The following is a 19,842-nucleotide window of genomic DNA, read 5'->3' on the forward strand; positions in this document are numbered from 1 at the left end:
TTAAAGTGATAGGAGCTCTCTATTCACCTTGTTCGGCTTGCCCACAACTTTGAGAGGCCTTGTGGTGTGGCCATAGGAAGTAAACCAACAGTTAAGCGTTAGGGTTTAAAGAGTAAGGGTTCCTTTGTAAGAGCTTCTCTTTAGCCTTTTGAGAGAGAGCTGCACAATGTGCAGAGAGAAAATATGAGCATCAATGACTACCACATGAAGGTGAAGAAAATTGCGGGGTCCCTATTTTGCTCTCAATAGGAGGTAAACCAAGGGTGAGGTAGCAAGGGTTAAGGATTAGGGTTTAAATAGCAAGGGTTCGTTTGAGGGAGCTTCTCTTTGAGTCTGTTTTGAGAGACTTGTCTTCTCTGGGTTTAAGTGACAGGAGCTGACTGTCCGCCTTGTCCCGAGGTGCTTTGGCTTGGCCCCTAATTTTGCTCTCAACAAGAGGTAAACCAAGGGTGAGGCAGCAAGTGTTAAGGATTAGGGTTTAAAAAGGAAGGGTGCAGTTGAGAGAGGTTCTCTTTGTCATTTGAGAGAGGTTTTTGAGAGACTTGAATTGTCTGAGTTTTTAGGGTTAAAGTGACAGGAGCTGACTGTCCGCCTTGTCCAGAGGTCCTCTGGCTTGGCCCCTAATTTTGCTCTCACAGCTTTCCTCCTCCTTCTCCTTCACAAAATTTTTTAGCTTCCCATTTGCTTCCTCTGCTTCGCCGCCATGGGTTTCAAGGGCACCAAGGCTGAGAAGAAGGTCCATTACGACAAGAAGATGTGTGAGCTCCTCGAACAGTATAGCCGTGTCCTCGTCTGTGCCGCTGACAATGTTGGTTCCACGCAGATGCAAGGTATCCGTAAGGGCTTGCGCCCTGACTCCGTCGTTCTCATGGGCAAGAATACTATGATGAAGCGTACCATCCGCATTTACTGTGAGAAATCCGGTGACGACCAGTGGTTGAACCTCATCCCTTTGCTTGTGGTAAGAATCCTGCTGCTGACGGCTTTGCCGTGGCTGTTTAGGGTTCTCCAGCAGTTGTTGATTTGTGTGGAATTTACGGTTCGTTTTGTAGTAATGTTTCTTCTGCACTCAGGGGAATGTTGGATTGATATTTACCAAAGGTGATCTCAAGGAGGTCCGTGAGGAAGTTGCGAAATACAAGGTAACGGATTTCATGCCGTGGTAGTACTCTTTTGTGTCCTGGTTTCGTGTGCTCAATTACGAAGGTCGTCCCTTGGGGAGCGTGCTCAAACATTTTCTGCCTATGACCAGGTTGGAGCCCCCGCTCGAGTGGGTCTTGTTGCGCCTATAGATGTGGTAGTACCTCCGGGTAACACTGGACTTGATCCGTCTCAGACGTCCTTCTTCCAGGTACGTACGAAGTCTGTTCGACTATCTCGGGGAGAGTTTTTGACCATAACATGTATTTGATCAACCCAATTGTTTTTTTGTCTATCGCAGGTTCTCAATATACCAACCAAAATTAACAAGGGTACTGTGGAAATTATTGCACCTGTTGAACTGATCCATAAGGGGGAGAAGGTGGGATCTTCCGAGGCAGCCTTACTGGCTAAGCTTGGGATCCGTCCTTTCTCATATGGATTGGTCGTTCAAACTGTGTACGAAGACGGTTCTGTGTTTGATCCTGCTGTCCTTGACCTGACTGAGGATGATCTCATGGAAAGGTTTGCGGCTGGCGTTTCAATGGTTGCTGCACTGTCGTTGGGAATAAGCTACCCAACTCTGGCTGCTGCCCCCCATGCTTTTGTTAATGCCTACAAAAACGTGGTGGCTGTTGCGCTTGAAACTGAGTATTCTTTCCCCCTAGCAGACCAGGTCAAGGAGTTTTTGAAGGTGAGTTTAGCGTAAGGGTTCATCGTTACGAATTTTACTTCTGTTGCTGCAGAGTGTTTTGACAGGCACTAACCCTGCCGTTGCTCCACAGGATCCAAGCAAGTTTGCTGTTGCTGCAGCCCCTGTTGCAATTTCAGAGTCAGCTGAGCCTGTTCCAGCAGCTGAGGAAGATAAGAAGCCAGAGCCTGAAGAAGAGTCGGATGATGATATGGGTTTTAGTCTTTTTGATTAGTCTCCAAAGAGGGTTGTATTTTCCTAGACTTTGAGAGTAATTTTGTGGATCTTAGATGTTTGGTAGCAATATTTTCAAATTGTTGCTAAAATGTCTCCAACTAGACGTATTAGTGGGTGGGATGAGTTCGCTTCTGTGCTCTTGCAAAGCTGTTTTTGACCTTTGTGATTTGTGGCTGAAGTTTCCAGCCAGTTATTAGTTGAAAGAACGTTTCCATTTTACCTTTCGGATTTAGTTCTTAGAGGTATTTGTAAAAATGCAGCCTAAAGCTAAGTGTAATGATGTCGTCCTAGGGTGAATTTGGAAATCGTAGAGTTGTGTGCGGAAGTTAAGTTATTAATGATAAATGGTTTCCAGGCTCTTAGAGTCAATGCTAAAGCTAACAACAGCCTGGAGTCAAAATTTTGATTGCATTTTGAAGGGATTGTACTCATCTAAGGTATGCTGCATGAGGAAGCTCCTACATGGTCATTGTTTCCTGGTTGCTTGTGTTGTCCATGCTTCTTCCTTTGCTGTGTCAGATACTGTGCCCCTATTTGTGACAGGAAGGATGTGTTGCTCTGGAGTCTCGTCTTATGTATCCACCGTTGAATGGACCTTGATTTGCATTGATATAAAAGCTGTTAAGATGTACAGAACATTAGTCCATTAGCTTACTGGCTTGGATGTATGTAGAGTGCTTGTGAGTATGGGCCATTACTAAGTTTCCTTGCAATCTTATTTTATTACCCCCTTGTCTGCTTGTTGCATGCTACTGCAGCGTAGTGAATTTTAGTAAGCTGGCAAGGCCCATCAATTACTGAATTGCAGTATCTCTACTCCTTGCATCTGCAGATTGTTCTTGATGTCCTAATCAAGAAACCTTGTGTATTGAGATTCACATGAAGGGTTATGTGAATAATGGTTTACCAGGTACTTAGATGAGGCTCAGCGTAACTTTTTTCATTTGGGGCCACGGTCAGAGCAATGTTGTGAGGCCCTGTGCGTTGAGAGCTGATTTTAGGAGAGAGTTGCAACGGTATTACTGTCTTCAGTTATGCTTAAGTTCAGCTCTGTGGATTAGTGGTAGTCACCTGACTGACTTAGGCCTTTATTTCAATGCATTTCAAAGGGCTCCAGTCCCCAACTTCACATCTTTTCTAATTAATGTCTCTACCCCCTATATTTTTCACCCCTCCCTTCCACCCATTCGCTCTTCCACCTTTACCCAAGTTTTCTCCTCTCTTCTGCATTAACCCTGTACTTAATGAAAATAGAAACCTTCCCACCAAACTAAAATGAGGATTAATTAACCCTCCAGAGTGAACATTGCACATAAATCAGAGCACTATTTTACATGTTACAATTTTCAGCTCTAAAAAAAGCCTAAACTCCATAAAAACAGAGTCAATTGTAGTCCCCTTAGCAAGGCAGCAGCATAGCACCTAAATTTCCAGTTACTACAAGTGGGTAAATGTGCTCGACACATTTACTCTGCAATGTGAGCGAGAATCCGTTGTCTCTAGGTGTCTTCCATTTCTACCTCAACAACAGAAAAGGTTTTACAGTTGAACTAATATCACGTTTGAAGGCTTTATTGACTACAAAGTGATATTTGACATTAGTCTTAGAAGTCTACGGTGTGCCTACCCTCGATAAATCCCTTAGCTTCTTCCCGTTCCCCTTTAAATTGAAGTTAATGTTTTCTAACTTTTAGATTTTGTGGAAAGAATTCCAACTCAAAGTGATTCAACCCAGACATGTGCAACCATCGATGCTTTTGATAGTGCCTTTAAAGGTTGTAATATCAAAGTTCTTGCAAAATCCTTGAATTTGGTATGTCTTTTAATAGTTGCAGCATCGCCTAAAACTTGAAGTTCTAGTGTCGAAAGGATTGCCTAAAACTTGAAGTTCTATTGTTGAAAGGATTTTCTGCGCATTGCCTAATACTTGTAGTTTCAGTGTAAAGATTTGATTCTTGAGTCTTTGCTGATTTTTCCTTTGGACTTGCACGAGTATCAATTAAACTGTTTTGGAGTGCCGCATGCCCCTCTAGGGGAGGGCTTAGTGATACTTTTATCCACGAAGGGAATTGCATCTTTTTGTTGATGCTCAACTTAAAGGAAATTGCATTTTGCTTGATGCTCAACTTAATTGCTTGTCCCTACTTGCACTGCTGCTTCTCTTGTGATGCATCTTCGAATTTTCGTCCACCAACCTTTTGGGAAGGCCTTACGAAGTACCAAAATCATTCATTTCTTTCACTTGTTTACTTGTGGAAATACGATGTGTTATGTTTTATGAAAAATAATTATGGGTGCAAACTGTAAGAGTATGGGAACATTGCTAAAGGAAAGCAAGGCTGTCAACAAATGTTAGAGTTGAACATAGTGCATTTTGATCTTATGATGTATTATGTTTTGTGAAAAATAATTATGGGTGCAAACTGTATGAATATGGAAACATTGCTAAAGGAAAGGCTATCAACAAATGTGTGAGCTGAACATAGTGCATTTGATCTTATGAGTAAACATGGGTGCATGAAGAGAGGGCACCAAGAACGTGTGTGTCGAACGTACCAGTTACGATGTTTTATTATGTGCAACCACTTTTCTAGGTTGTATTTGGAAATCAATTTATCACACAAAAAGTTTCTTGTTATTGTTTAACAAGGGTAAGGCTATAATTGGCTATCTCACAAGTGATCTTTGTATCCAAAGAGTCGTGGTTGAAGTTCATTATAGAAGTGATTTAGTAAAAAGGAATGCATGAAGCAGGCCAAGATTGTGAGATCTAGAAGATCTGAACAACCAAGCAATTTGTGACAAAGAAAGCTTACAAGACAATTGCAAATTGTAGCATTCTCAAATCTCTCCGAAGCTTCTCTTTACTAAGTTTTGGCTTCCTAAGTGGTCCAATCTAGTCTAGAATAGTGTACCACACCAAGATTCGAAGCTTTATTTATCACACAAAAAGTTTCTTGTTATTGTTTAACAAGGGTAAGGCTATAATTGGCTATCTCACAAGCGATCTTTGTATCCAAAGAGTCATGGTTGAAGTCCATTATAGAAGCGATTCAATACAAAGAAATGCATGAAGCAAGCCAAGATTGTGAGATCTATAAGATTTGAACAACCAATTTGTGACAAAGAAAGCTTACAAGACAATTGCAAATAATAGACATGTAATAAAATGTTGTTGCCATAAATCCAAATGACTAGCACTCTTGTCAAGAAGAAGATAAGGGAATAGTCAAATTGGTGACTTAGCAATCAAGCTTTGATCATGGAGTTTGTCATGTGTCGTGGGAGGAACAACTATTGGAATCGGTAGCAACTAGTTTGTCATGGGAAGAACCGCAACTAGTTGATTAATGTGCAAATCAATTTTTATAGCTATCCATTTACTCAAAACCTACGCCATGAATAATAGGATACACAAGCAATTTTGGGAGGAGGAAGAGAGGATGGCAATGAGATACATTATGAGTGGTAGTTCCAAGGGATGAAATTGTTGCAACACTGTTGGGTTATTTGCTTTTTTGGGTATGGAAATGAGGATGTACCCAACGACTGGGGATGGGTTTAGATAGAGATGCATGATTAGTCAAATACAACAAATGCAAGCATGCGGCCCACCACTCCAGTCTTGCCAATTTACAATGTTTAGCATTCTAGTCCCTTGTTATGTGCACGGTATTTGTCCAAGGGAAAAAACCCTTTAAAAGGACATCAAACAATATTAACTGATCAACCTTTCCAGCTTTAAACTTCAGATTAAGCATGACAAGCCTTAGTATATACATCATAATCCTTCAATGGAATACTTCAGAAACACTGAAAGAAGACAACATGATTAGAGAAAAGTAGAAATGCTTGCTTGCATTAATGGGTCTTGACATTCTCCTTAAGAGTTTTAGCTTTTCCATTAGATATTATATTTACCATGAGCTAAGCAATATCCTCTATGGCTATTAAATCTTCTATTTGTATACATGCAAAACAATCGCATTCAATGTAAGTGATAGTGGAAGAGCTTTTATGGAGTGGTATGACCATTCAAACTACTTACCGAATGCTCCAATGTTACAATAGTACTTCGGACTTGATTTGGAGGTGTCAAATTTGCTATTTTTTGTCAATTTCTTGAATCATCATTGCATTAATTGGAGAAGGGGTTTGTTGTAGTTGTTTGATTGGAGAAGCCCTATTGTTGTATCTAATGATGGGTATACCCCTTTTCCTTGTGTTTGAACCATAATTCACAATCAAGTCCTTGCGTATGTCCTCTTACGTCACATTAATCGCATTACAAATTTCTTTACTTACCCCTCCAATTGTTTTGATTTTGAAACCTTCTTAGTGGGCCATTACATTATCGTTCCTAAACACCACATGATTTACACCTAGTGGTGGATCTTATGCGTTTGCATTTACCAAATGAGGAGGCAACCATCCTCTATAGCCGGGGTTACACCAACAATTCACCACTGTGCGTCCTCCATGTTTATTACAAATATGACAGAATATTTATCCCTTTGGTGTAATAGTTGCCAAAAATTCCTAAAGTCTTTAGCATGGTTTGGTGATTATTGGTTTTTCAATAGAATCCTTTTCCCTTTATCTCCTTTGGATTTTTGTTGGCTTGTACCTTTTCTTTTTCTTCTTTGTTTTACGTTCTTTCTCATCAATTAAAGCTTCTTCCTCATCTTTAGAGTTAGAATCAAATGGCTCATCTGTATCTTTAATATCGAAACCTACTCATTGTCTTCATCTAAATTTGACTTCATGTTAGAGCCATGTGCTTTCTTATGTTTCTAGTCTTTTTTGGTTATGATTCCTAAGCATCTTTTTGCTCTGATTATTGCTTCCATCATGTCGTTGAAATCATTTGCACTAGCCAATATATCTTGGCCAATTACCACATTTTAAAATTTTTGTTTAACCCTTTGTGGAAATAGTCTCTCAACAATTCTTGAGTTGGTCCTATTTAACAATAAGCCTATGATCTAGATTTTTGGGTATAGTCCTCCACCACGAATAAATGTTATTGTAAAATTTTTAATACTTCCTTAGGTGTTTTTCTTTGCAAAATCTCCACAAAATGCTAGGCATTATAACCAACACAATGAGCAACTCATTGCCTTACTTGCTTCTTCACATGATCTCTATACAAATCATCAAAGCCGCTAGCTTGCCATCTAGTCTCAAACTAACATACGCGGCAGTTCGCGTCTTCTTTGGGTTTCTCGCTGAACTTGGCTGCTCTGACTTTTGGATTTTACATAGGTGGTGCTTGTAGAGTTGTGACGAATTTGGGGTTTTACAAAGGTGGTGCCATGGATCTTGCTTTTCTTTTGGTTGGTACTTGTGGTAAGGGGCCAAATCGCAGCCTCCCTTTGGTTCGATTAATCACACCTCAAAAAAGCTAGGGTGTCCAATAAACTTTGAAACATTTGTGTACGAATGTATAAAACTTTAAAGACCCCTTTGTAGAGTTGCTCTCTTAGAAGTAAAGAGGAAAGTTTTGGTTAAAAATAGAGCTCTTGCGACGAAAAAGATTTTGTATACAAAATGTCAACAATGTGATAAAGTAAATAAGTAAAGACTTTGTCAAACATAGAGGAGCTTGTCAACTTCGAAAGCAAGACAACTTGAATAGCTTTTTATAGAAGGGGGATGTCTCAATACCTTCCACCATCCAATAATAGAAAACATGGATGAGAACATGCTATCTTGGTTCAGAAGATAGTTTTCATAATTACGACCCCCCCCTCCAAACCCCTCCTTGTTCACTTTTTCACAATACAAAATACCTCAAAATTGTATGCTTACAAAATCTTAGGTGCAAATGAGAAACAATACAAATTTAAATGCTAAGAGACCATCAGCTTGCATAGTAGTTGGTATGAATTTACGAATTTCAAATGTAATGGCGTAAAGAATTTAACATAAGCCAATAACTTAATGCAAGGAAAGAAGGAGGGAGAGAAGGAAAAAGGAGGATAGAGGAGGTAGTGATAAGAAGGCATGGGAAGGAAGGGAGTAAGAGGAAGTAGGAAGGACGAGGAGGAAGCAGTAGAAGGAATAGCAAAGAAGAAGGAAGGAAGAGAAGGAGGAAGGAAGAAGTACAAGCAAAAAGGAACAACAACATAGGAAGGATCTCAACGTAAGGAAAAAAACCTCAGCATAGGGGAGAACTCAATATAAGGAAAAGACCTCAGCATACTCACACTTCAACGTAACAGAAGACATCAATTGTTAGGGGGAGACATCAACATAGGAAGAAGACAAATTCCAAGAAGAAGAAGGAATCATACCTAGGAGAAGGAGGAATCATTTGTAGAAACAACATAGAATCTAGAAAAATCATTCCAAGAAGAAGGAATCATTTGTAGAAGTAACAAAGAATCTAGAGAAATCAACGCAAGGAGCCCAATGCGAAGGAAGGTGTTAATATTACTACCTGAGAATCCATATTTTATAAAGGTGAGAAGCATTAAGGAGTGGAAATGGCAGCCAGTGAGGAAGCAAGCTTAGGAATGGATGATGTTAAGGAGGGGAAGATGTCCATATATAAGAAGAGGGATGAGGTTTTTTGTTCAGTGGTAATTTCAAAGGGTGAAGGAGATGAAAGGTTTGGAAATCAAATTGTCAAAACCATAAGAGGGGTTATAAATTATAGTTATGAAGAAAAGAATTACTACCTTAGAGATTATGCTAGATGATTAATGCTTAGAGTGGAAGTTTTTGCAGTTAGAACATAGAAGAATGAGTGTATCTCTGTGTGTGTGTGTGTGTGCATGTGCATGTGCGTGTGTGGGTGTGTGTGCTTGCATGTGCGTGCACATGCATCTGTGTGTGTGTGCGCGCGCATGCACACACATATGTATATGGAGAGAGAGAGAGAGAGAGAGAGAGAGAGAGAGAGAGAATTTGTCCAAAGCTCTGTTGGTGTGTCCATAACGGTTCTCATTCTAAACAAGTACTCTTCTTCTTCTATTTATTGGAGCTTGACAAGATATACCTGAGGACTGCTGTACGTTGGAACAAACATAGTTCTGTTGTCACCTAGTAGAGGAGGGTGGCTCATTTTTGGGATGCTCCTATTGGTAATAGGCTGAAGTTTTTCCTTTGGAAACTTTTATTTTAGCTCTTACAAATTATTGGGCATTGTATTGGGTCCTTGTCAATAGATGCGCTCTTTACTATAAGCATATAAAGATTGTGGTTCATCTATCTCGGGGATGCCACAACTTTGGTTTTTTTTCCAAGAAGCTATTTGTCAGTCTAGGTCTATGCCTTGTATTATTCTTAAAGGCTCATTTTAACATTGCAAATGTCATGTGATTTTGCTTATATTTTGGCAAATGCTAAGGGCTCAAGTTCGTGACGCAACATCATTCCCTCAGGCCACTAGTGTGTTGAGCATTCATATAACCAAGCTTGCTTAGGGTCCCTTCGTTTTTGCTTACTCTATAGAGGAAAATGTTGAGACTCTCATCTAAGGGTGGTTTTCCACCAAGCCCTAAAGGGTCTTCATTTGTCAAGTGTTCGAGAGTCTTTCATAGGATTTTGTGATACCATAGGTCTTTTAAGGCCCATTCTAATCCTTTTTTTCCTAATAAAAATTAAGCCGGTTTCTCATGGAGTTAGAAGTGTTCGAGAATCTTTCATAGGATTTTGTGATAGCATAGGTCTTTTAAGACCCATTCTAATCTTTTTTTCCTAATAAAAATTAAGCCGGTTTCTCATGAAGTTAGAATTGTCCGTTACTGGTTCCTATGCACCTTTCATAACTACGGTCTTGCTCGTAGCATGCATGTGAATCTCGCCTTATTGATAGTGAATTCCTGTTCCGCCAAATCGTTCATCAATCCTTTTGGATTACTTTTGCGCGTCTGTCCTATACTACATTGCTGATTTAGCGTCGCTCATAATCACGAAGTCCGGAAAGATATCGTCCAAAGCGAGAGCTCGGCGGCGGATCATCTATACAAAATTTCTTATTTATATCTAAACTCTTCAGGTCGCGAGGTAACGGAGCCGGTTTGCCCGAGTGGTTAAGGGGGGCGACTTAAGATCGCCTGCGCTCGAGCGCGCGTGGGTTCGAACCCCACAGCCAGCATATCCAATGGGTTGTCTGATTTCCTTGAAGGAATAAGAGCTATAGCTTTTTCTCGGAAAGTTATGCCGTTGAATATATTTGACACCCATGTATGTAGAAAGACATAGCTCTTTGGCTTTCAACGTATTGTTGGCCCATTACGTATATGGTTTGCTATATATTCAACGTATATATGACCATTTTTTGCCCTAGCTTTTTTATGGATAGAAAGACAGTTTTTTGGCTTTCAATGTATTGATGAGCCATTACGTATATGGTTTGTCGACGATACAAGAGCTATATATTCAACGTATATTTGACCATTTTTTCACCTAGCTTTTTTTCCGACAAGTCATGCATAGAAAGACATAGCTCTTTGGCTTTCAACGTATTGTTGGCCCATTACATATATGGTTTGCTATATATTCAATGTATATATGACCATTTTTTGCCCTAGCTTTTTTATGGATAGAAAGACAGTTTTTTGGCTTTCAATGTATTGTTGAGCCATTACATATATGGTTTGTCGACGATACAAGAGCTATATATTCAACGTATATTTGACCATTTTTTCACCTAGCTTTTTTTCCGACAAGTCATGCATAGAAAGACATAGCTCTTTGGCTTTCAATGTATTGTTAGCCCATTACATATATGGTTTGCTATATATTCAACGTATATATGACCATTTTTTGCCCTAGCTTTTTTATGGATAGAAAGACAGTTTTTTGGCTTTCAATGTATTGTTGAGCCATTACGTATATGGTTTGTCGACGATACAAGAGCTATATATTCAACATATATTTGACCATTTTTTGCCCCTTTTTTTTCCCGAAAAGTCATGCATAGGAGAAGTATAAGTGTAAGTACTAGCTTTTTCGCTGGGTTGTGTTGAGATGTTGGTTTTCCTTTGATTGAGTCAAAAAGTGTGTAGATGTTGGTTTTCCTTTGTATTTGGTAAAGCTGACCGTGTTAGCTAGTAGGGCTAGTGGTAATTGCTAATTAAGTTAAAAAAAAAGAATCACCAGGTGGTTGAGCCCCAAAAAAGACAAAAGTACACTAACTACAAGGGCAAATTGCCCGGCTAGGTAGTAAGATTAAACTAGAAAAAGTGCAACACTTCCAGGAGACTTGCACCTACAAAAACATCCTTCCAATGCACCATTCACTAACTGACCAAATTGATAGCAACACCACAGCTCTAAGATAAGACCAACGGGCAGCTAAGGTTGATGAAAGCTTGATAGTATCACCCAACAAAGCCATTTTCCAGTTCGACTTAAAGGAAAGGCCAACAATTAAACCATTACTGATAGAAAGAGTATTATGATATTGCAATTTTCTTTAAAGTATTTTAGCTCTTAATGAGGGTCCCCATTAGAATAGAACCATCTTCAGGACCAACAAAGGCACGTCTCTATAGGAATAAATGTGTACCACTCAACCCTCCAATGGGATTAGATCTATTTCCCACAAGGTTTTTGGAGATTCCACGTGGATTTATGGAGAATGGCACCATTCTTCACAACCCCACATGGAGATTGGCATTGGTGCCAATCTCCATGTGGGTCTAGCAAATTTTAAATTTCCTTATGCAGAATGGCTTTGGTGCCACTCTCCAATGTTGGTTTCCAATGCCAATCTCCATGTGGGTCTAGCAAATTTTAAATCTCCTTATGCAGAATGGCTTTGGTGCCACTCTCCAATGTTGGTTTATGGCTATTGGCACCAATGCCATGCTCCACAAACCCAAAGCCATTCCGCATGGGAAAATTTAAAATTTGCTAGACTCACATGGAGATTGGCAACAGTGCCATTCTCCATGTGGGATTGTGGAGAATGGCACTGGTGCCAATCTCTGTTGGTCTTATGAAATTATTTGGTCGTAATTTTTTTTCTTGTAATCATAATGGTAGGGGATGGCTGCCAAATGTGGGGACAAGGTCATGATGGTCGTGGGGAATCAAGTGGTTACAATTGGTGCAGTGTGTGTCATAGATCTAGAGGGCTACTATAGTGGTGTGAAGATTGGGGTAGAAAATGTATCGGTGATAGTGGAGAATTCTATCAATAGTGACATGCTCTTGCCATTTCCCACTATGGATGCAGTGCTTATTGGTGAGGCACTTTGGAGCATTGTCAAGTGGCCTAAGACCTCTCTAAAACATGTTGGTGATTCTTTAGATGATCCGGTAACTCAAGAAGCCACACAAGTGAGCCTGAGAAACCTTATGTTGAGGCAATACGAGTCTCTTCATTGGAAACTGACAATTGCATTCGTGAATCTTGGAAAGATAAAAAGGTTGTCTTGTGGGATTGTTTAGAGTGCATTCAACTAATGAAAACACAGAACACACGTCAACTCAAATGCAATAGGTGCAAGCCGTTGGACAAGAGACTGACACGAGTTGGACTGCATGTAGGCTGAACTAAACAATGAAAGAACAGCAGAGAACTCGTGAATTTGCAAAATGGATATTTTGTATTATGCTTCAGCAGAGATAAACAACAACTCAACCTCAAAATGGGTTGTTATAGGACTTTTATAGTTGTCCAGATCCCTTCCGACTGTTATAAGTCTACAGTCAGTTATATCTTTTAGTAACAGCCCTTGTTACAAAACATCATACTATTGCATTAGCCCACTACTTATCAGCTACAGACAGTGGTATGCACTACATGCTTAGTAACCGCATTGTGCCATGGAACTGACTTATCCTAACCCACGTAGGTGGAGACTAAGTCTTCAACACTTGGCACTTCCGGTGGAGAGACTTTTTCTCAAAAAGTTGGAGACTCGAACCCTTTACTGGAAATAATCCTTGAGATCAAGCTTGAAATTGTGTGTCATTGCCAGGTCAATTTTTGTACTTTGACGGACAATAGGGTTAGCTATGGGTTGGTCTTCTTCTGTGTCATGTTGCTCTGCATGTGCTGTATATTCTGTTGCTTGCATGGTCTTAGGTGGACTAGCACACCATGATTGAGTTGGGCTATGCATAGCATCATCATTTGCAAATAATGGAGGCATCTTTGTTTCTACCTGGGCATACTGATTAACCTCTTCTGCATGCATTGTAGGAGTTTTTGAGGTATCAGAAGGTTCTTCTCCTAGTATGGAAAATTTTTGCTCAAATGGCACTTGACTTTTAGTTCCTGCCTTCACTCTTGCCCTGAGATCCTTTAGCTCGTGTGCCATAGCCTCATATGCATAAGTAGCTGAAGCAAATGCTTGATATGGGTGTGTAGCAATTGTAAAAAGCCTGCTTTTAAGATTGGCCCATGCTTCCTGTGAAGTTATGTTGAGTTGATTCTTCATTTCAATAATATTTACTATTGTCATAAACACACCGTCTACTTTTGCTAGTACCATTTCCCTGAGTTGTACATCAATATTTTCAAGTGCACGGATGCAGTCTTTCAGGAGTGTATTCTCAATTTGTAATTCTCTCTGATCAACGCCCATTTTGTCAAGTTGAATAAAAAACTCATCCTTCATTTCTTGCAGCCATGCTTTGATAGTGGGCATGCATTCTTATTGTACTTTGACCTGCCCTGTCAATTTTGCTATGTATCTGTTTTATTGTTCCTTGGAGCTGTTGTACTCTTTAGCCATCTCGACAACCTCTGCATGTGCATTGGCCAGCTCTTGCTCAAGTTCTGTCTGTTTGAGAAGTAAACTCTTTGCTGCCTCTTTTTCTCTCTATAACTCCTATACTTGGTTTTGCAATTCCCGGTTCTTTTTTCTTTGTTGGTCACAGTAGTCTTTCATTGTTGTTATTAAGGCATGGTCTACTTCCATTGTTGACACCTCCTCATGTGTTCACTTTGCTAGTGCATCTGATATCGAGGTCTCCAAAAAAACAGTAAGTTTGCGTAGTGGTGAGAAACCACCTACCGGGCTATGTGGAGGAAAATTGAGTAGGATTCTCGGGAGGTCATCTTCAAGCTGCACCCATGTCTGTTTCGCTCTACTGTATTTGCTCTTGGATTTAGCTTAATCTTCCTTGTTGCTGGCTTTTGTAATTTGCTTGGGAGCTCTGCTTCTTTGGCAATGGGAGTATCCCATAACGACTCTGCGAGTGATGTTCCATACACCGCTTGCATGCTCTCTTCATGTGAATAGTTGGTTGCCTCCAAATCTTGTACCAAGGCATCTTTTACTGGATCTGGGCTATGCCTGCTCTCTTGCTTTGTATTTGGGATGTGCCATATTTTTGTCCTTTGCTTCCTATATTGGATACTCACATGAGGCTTCTCACTCTCGACCTTTGTGCTGCAAATTCGAATAGAGCGGTGATGATGGGCAAAATCTTTGAGTGTGCATTTGTTGACATTAAGTCCTTTTTCACAATTTCGCTCATGACCCTTGAATGCAGGATATGAGCCCTACTAATTCTGGTCCCCTCTTTGGCTACTTTGAGCAAGGCATATGAGTCGCAGCACATGGTATTGGGTTTGACCAACAATTGCATTCTTTCCAAATACCATATTAATTGTTGCCTTCTCCCGCTGTCTTGCACATTACTGACAACAAAATACTTTTTGGCCGTCTCAGGTAGACCAAACTCTTGCTGCATCTCTTGATCAATATGCTTTTGATATGTTACCTCCTCCCTTATCAACAATAATTGAGAAACTTTAGCAACGACCTCGGGGGTAACCATCCAGGTATCTGTCAACTTACCTCTCATTTTCTTGAAATACTCATACTATTTGAGAGCATTAGGTGAGGATTTCCAAGCCGCCCAGGGCAGTGTCACATAGTGTAGCAAGCCGATCTTGTTCAGCCACTTTTGGTTCTTCTGCACATCGAGAGATACTTTGAATCTGGGGAAGGTCGATGTAATTATCTGCCTCTTCAGTGCTGGCTGTGGCGTCTCATAGTCGCTCTCTGTCTCTTCGTTCGCTTCCGCCATGATGGTTTTTTGTATAGCAGGGCTCTCTGGCATGGGCTCTTTTGTGCAGGGGTCATCGGCTTCTTCCTGGGAGCCATGTCCAAGTCAAGGAGGGTGGTAGAGATGAGGAGGTCGAGGGATGGCTGTTTAGGCTGGAGCTTAGCATGAAAGTGGGGAATTATCCACATAGTGTGGGCGGTGAGTTTGTATGCTCACATTCTAAGGCAAGAGTATGATGAATCTCGCGAATTGTGTGTCAGATGGGACAAAATTCCCTTGGCAGTGGATAGTTAGCGGGCAATAGTCGAGGGTGCGGATGGTTGACTTACTGGAGTTGGGGCGAAGTCGGATGTTTGGCGGTGTGCGCACCTTTAGTTGAAAGAGGGGCGGATGTGAGTCGGACCTCGTATGTGTCAATCGAACATGACCTATTGCCTTAGGGTCAAATGGACTTTGGCCGTACACATTGTGGCATAGTGTTGGTGGACGCTAGTCAGATATATCCGATTGAGCCGGTTGTGCTATCGAACGCCAGTCGGATTGTGCCTGTCTTAGTTGGAGGCATGTCGGATACCAGTTGGACTGCATTGTCTAGGGAGTCGTACTCTTGTCCGACTCTAGTCGGATTGCCGCTTCGATCACATATAGGTTTTGTGTATGTTCCAGCTCTCCTGTGATGACATTATAATTAACCCCTTGTTTTCCAATATAAAATAAAATTACCTAATTAGATAGTTTCTTGCTTTGTAGTTGGTTTGAGTGTCCTACCGGGCGGGCTACCGCTTGATGTCGGAGTTGTTCTGTCAGGGTGGTGAAGAGATGTGTGCTGTTGGCTGCTGCTTTTGTAGTAATCTTTGTTGCTGCTGCCTTGCAGAGTGCTCTTTAGTTGCTGCTCTTGATTTCCTCCATTTGTCGGTGTGTAAAATAATTTTGATATTGCTTTATTTTCTTCATTTGTCACTAGAGATAGTTCTACTTTGATTTTCTGTAGATTGAACAGTTGTAATCTCTTAAATCCTTGTGACATTCTTCTGCAGGTCCTTGGCTATGTGATATACATAGAGCATGGGGGAAAGAAGAGAGAGGAGGGAGTGGGAAGATAGTGGGAGAGAGGGAAGGAGTCTCACTTGCGGCTTTCTCACATACAAAATGGGGGAATACACACAAAGGTGGAGGCTGAAAACAGTTTTCCTCTTCTTAGTTGTGTAAGCCAAAAGAACTCTAGTACAAAGAAAATAGAAGAACCCTATATGTGGGTCTCAAACCAAACTCAGCTAACTAAGGTGGCATACTAACTGAGCCACGAACTAGAGTAGATAAGGATAGCTATCATCCAGCTATTATTCATGGGCGGTGTACCAACCGCATCTGCAGCTAACAAGTCCGTGATATAATTGCACAATGGTCACCCTAGCATATCACGAGTGGAGCATCACGAGTGGAGCTTGATATCTCAACACTCCCCCTCGAGCTCAATCCCAATTCCTGCACACCAAGCAGGTCTCTGAACTTGCGCAGCTTTTCTGTGCCCAATGCCTTTGTGAATATGTCAGCTACCTGATCCTCTGTGCTGACATAAACTAGATCAATAAGACCTAGTAAAACCTTCTCCCACACATAGTGATAATGCACCTTAATGTGATTTGTTCTAGCATGATAGACTAGGTTATTTGCCAAGTGTATACTGCTCATGTTGTCACAATAAATGACAACTGGCCCATCTGTAGACTGATGCATATCATAAAGTAGCTTATGCAACCAAGCTACCTCACATGCAGCCATTGCCGCACCCTTGTACTCAGCCTCTGTGCTCGACAAGGCAACTGTAGGCTGTTTCTTGCTGCTCCAAGTGACTGCAACACTCGCAAAAGAGAACACATATCCACTGGTAGATCGTCTATCAAAAATACTACTAGCCCAATCAGCATCAGTGTATCCATGTAACTGTATCTGAACCCCAGCCTCATAAAATAGTCCATACTGCAATGTGGACTTCACATACCTGAGTATGCGTCTAGCCGCATCCAAATGCGGTTTCCTTGGAGCCTGCATAAACTGACTTACCAATCCAATAGCATAGCTCAAATCTAGCCTGGTAATAGTCATATAAATCAAACTTCCTACTATGCGTTTGTACATAGTAGGGTCTTCCAAAAGCTCACCTGCATCTGCGCTCAGCTTCACATTCTGCTCCAAAGGAACTGAAATAGGCTTACAGCCTGTCATCCCATATTTGGACAGCATGTCCAATCCATACTACCTCTGCAAGAGCTGTATCCCACTTGGTGATCTAATCACCTCAATGCCCAAGAAATAACGCAGCTCTCCCAAATCCTTCATCTCAAACTTCTGCTTCAATAGCATTTTCACATGAAGGATATCTTTATCACTATCACCTATGATGATCAAATCATCAACATAAATGACAAGCAACATAATACCTTTCTCTGTTTTTCTCAAAGTGAGAAATCTGCCTTGGAAATCTGAAAGCCAATAGTGACAAGATACTGTCCTATCTTGTCAGACCATGCTCTAGGTTCTTGCTTCAAGCCATACAAGGCTTTCTTCAACCTGCAAACAAACTCACGTCCACTAATATTTTGTGATTGCTGTTGTGAATTCTGTGCAGCATTACCATTTTGTGCATCTACATCAATCATCACATTTACTGGTTTATACCAGCTGCTCATCTCATCAAAAACAACATCTCTGCTCACTGTAAACTTACGAGTAGAAGGGTTATAGCATCTATACCCTTTCTACTATAGAGAATAACCAATAAAGACGCACTTCTTAGCTTTTGGATCCAACTTGGACCTCAACTCATCTGGCACATGAACATAGGCAATGCAACTAAAAATTTTCAAATGAGAAATATCTGGTTTCCTACCAGTATACCTCTCCTCTGGCATCATGCCATGTATTGCTGTAGTGGGAGTCCTGTTCATTATGTAAACTACTATAGCAACTGCTTCAGCCCAATAATAATCTGGAAGGTCTTTTTCATTTAGCATGGCCCGAGATACCTCTCTAATATGCCTATTTTTCCTTTTTGCAGGTCCATTTTGCTGTGGGGTATGACTGCATGAATATTGCTGCTTTATGCCATGCTCCTGCAGGAACCTTGCAAACTCATTTGAGAGGTACTCTCCCCCTCCATCTGACCTTAGGCATTTTATTTGCAAGCCTGTTTCTTTTTGAGCCATAGCTTTAAAAGCTTTGAAGTACCCAAACACTTCACTTTTCTTTTTCATAAAATACCCGCAAACTTTTCTACTGTAGTCATCAATAAAAGTGACAAAATAATGACAGCCTCCAATAGATGCAGCTTTAGTAGTCCACACATCAGACTGGATGAATTCCAATGGCTTCTTACTCTCTTGAACATGCCTAGGAAATGGTTTCCTTGCCTATTTTCCAAATTGACAGGCTTCACATACCTTATGCATTTCTGCAACTTGAATTTAGGGAATCCTGCAATAATATTTTGGGCCTACATTGATTTAAGTCGCTGTACATTAACATGACCAATGCGTTTATGCCAGATATCAATATCTGCAACGACACCGGTCCCATGTGCAAACATTGCTGCACTCAATTCAGGCATGTCCGCATCCAACGTAAACATCCTGCCCTTCTTCTTTCCTTTTGCTATCAAGCGACCGTTATTTTTCATATCCTCAACAAAGCATCCATGAGGATTAAATCGGACTTGCAAGCCCTGCTCAACCATTTGACCAACAGAAACCAGGTTCTTGGTGATATTCGGGACATGAAATACATCAGACAGGTATTTCTTTTTCCCATCCTGCATAGACAAAGGAATTTTACCAATCTGCACAATAGGATGTGCAGTATCATCACCAGTCTCCAAAAATCCTGGTTTTTCCATTTTCCTTGCATCCTGCATCCATTCTGCATGACCTATCATGTGGTTTGACGCACCTGAGTCAACATACCACACATCATTTTGTTCATCTGCACTTGTCACAGAATTGGTCATGTGCTGCACCATAAATAGATGCTCATTTCTGTCATCACCCTATCTACTAGAAGATGCATAATTGCCTTGCTGCAATTTTCCATTCATAATGTCATTTTGCTTTTTGTAGCAGTCTTTAGCCATATGACCCATTTTACCACAATAGTAGCATTCAACATTGCTATTTGCATTTTGGCCTCTCTGCCATCCACCATGACCTCTTTGGCTCCCCCTGCCTCTAGAGTTACCACATCCTCCTCCAAAGGACTGGTTTTCTTGAGTTTGCTGCATATTTTGATTTCTACCATGGCCTCCAGACCGGCCTCCTCTACCTCTGCCCCTACCTCTTCTAGCATTTGAGTAGAAGACAGTTTCTTTTGAAGTTCCTCCTGAAGAAGATGCACCACCATTTCTCTGCTCTTCAGAAATTAGAAGAGCAAACAACTCCTCAAAATCATGAATTTTTCACGGACGGCAATGAATGTCCGGAACTGTGCATAATCCTTTCCTAGACCATTCAAGATCACAGAAACCAAATTATCATCTTCTACTGGTGACCCAATGGAAGCAAATGCATCTGCAATTTTCTTCACCTTCATGTGGTAGTCATTGATGCTCATATTTTCTCTCTACACATTGTGCAACTCCTACTTGAGCTGCATTTTCCTGGCTTGCGTATTTGTGCTGTACATTTTTGCCAAAGTATCCCATGCCTCCTTTGGCGTACTTGCATCCTGAATATGCACAATCATAGAATCCGAAATACTGATAGACAGCCAGTACATAACTTTTTTGGCTCTCTCATGCCATC

The 19,842-nt window shown here is 40.8% G+C and overlaps 1 protein-coding gene and 1 non-coding gene across 2 annotated transcripts; both read left to right on the forward strand.

The window, feature by feature from the left end:
* The first annotated feature begins 500 nt into the window (after nt 1–500).
* On the forward strand, nt 501–2,200 carry LOC147888490 (large ribosomal subunit protein uL10-like). Its single transcript, XM_087392442.1, has 5 exons — nt 501–961; nt 1,074–1,142; nt 1,253–1,351; nt 1,442–1,834; nt 1,926–2,200. The coding sequence occupies exons 1-5, from the start codon at nt 704–706 to the stop codon at nt 2,064–2,066; spliced, it is 960 nt and encodes a 319-aa protein (XP_087248568.1). The 5' UTR covers nt 501–703; the 3' UTR covers nt 2,067–2,200.
* Nucleotides 2,201–10,089: 7,889 nt separating this feature from the next.
* Nucleotides 10,090–10,172, forward strand: TRNAL-UAA (transfer RNA leucine (anticodon UAA)). The gene has a single exon. It is a non-coding gene; the product is annotated as a tRNA-Leu (tRNA).
* Nucleotides 10,173–19,842: the final 9,670 nt, after the last annotated feature.

The sequence above is a fragment of the Dipteris shenzhenensis genome, chromosome 21 (genome assembly GCF_047967505.1).
Source record: "Dipteris shenzhenensis isolate YYH24624 ecotype China chromosome 21, Dip_SZ_1.0, whole genome shotgun sequence".
Lineage (NCBI taxonomy): Eukaryota > Viridiplantae > Streptophyta > Polypodiopsida > Gleicheniales > Dipteridaceae > Dipteris > Dipteris shenzhenensis.

Bases quoted from the DNA above. Each gene is read 5' to 3' on its own strand.
- LOC147888490 (XM_087392442.1), top strand. From the start codon at position 704: ATGGGTTTCAAGGGCACCAAGGCTGAGAAGAAGGTCCATTACGACAAG. The intron at 1,352-1,441 runs GTACGTACGAAG...TGTCTATCGCAG, and splicing joins CTCAGACGTCCTTCTTCCAG to GTTCTCAATATACCAACCAA. The intron at 1,835-1,925 runs GTGAGTTTAGCG...GTTGCTCCACAG, and splicing joins AGGTCAAGGAGTTTTTGAAG to GATCCAAGCAAGTTTGCTGT.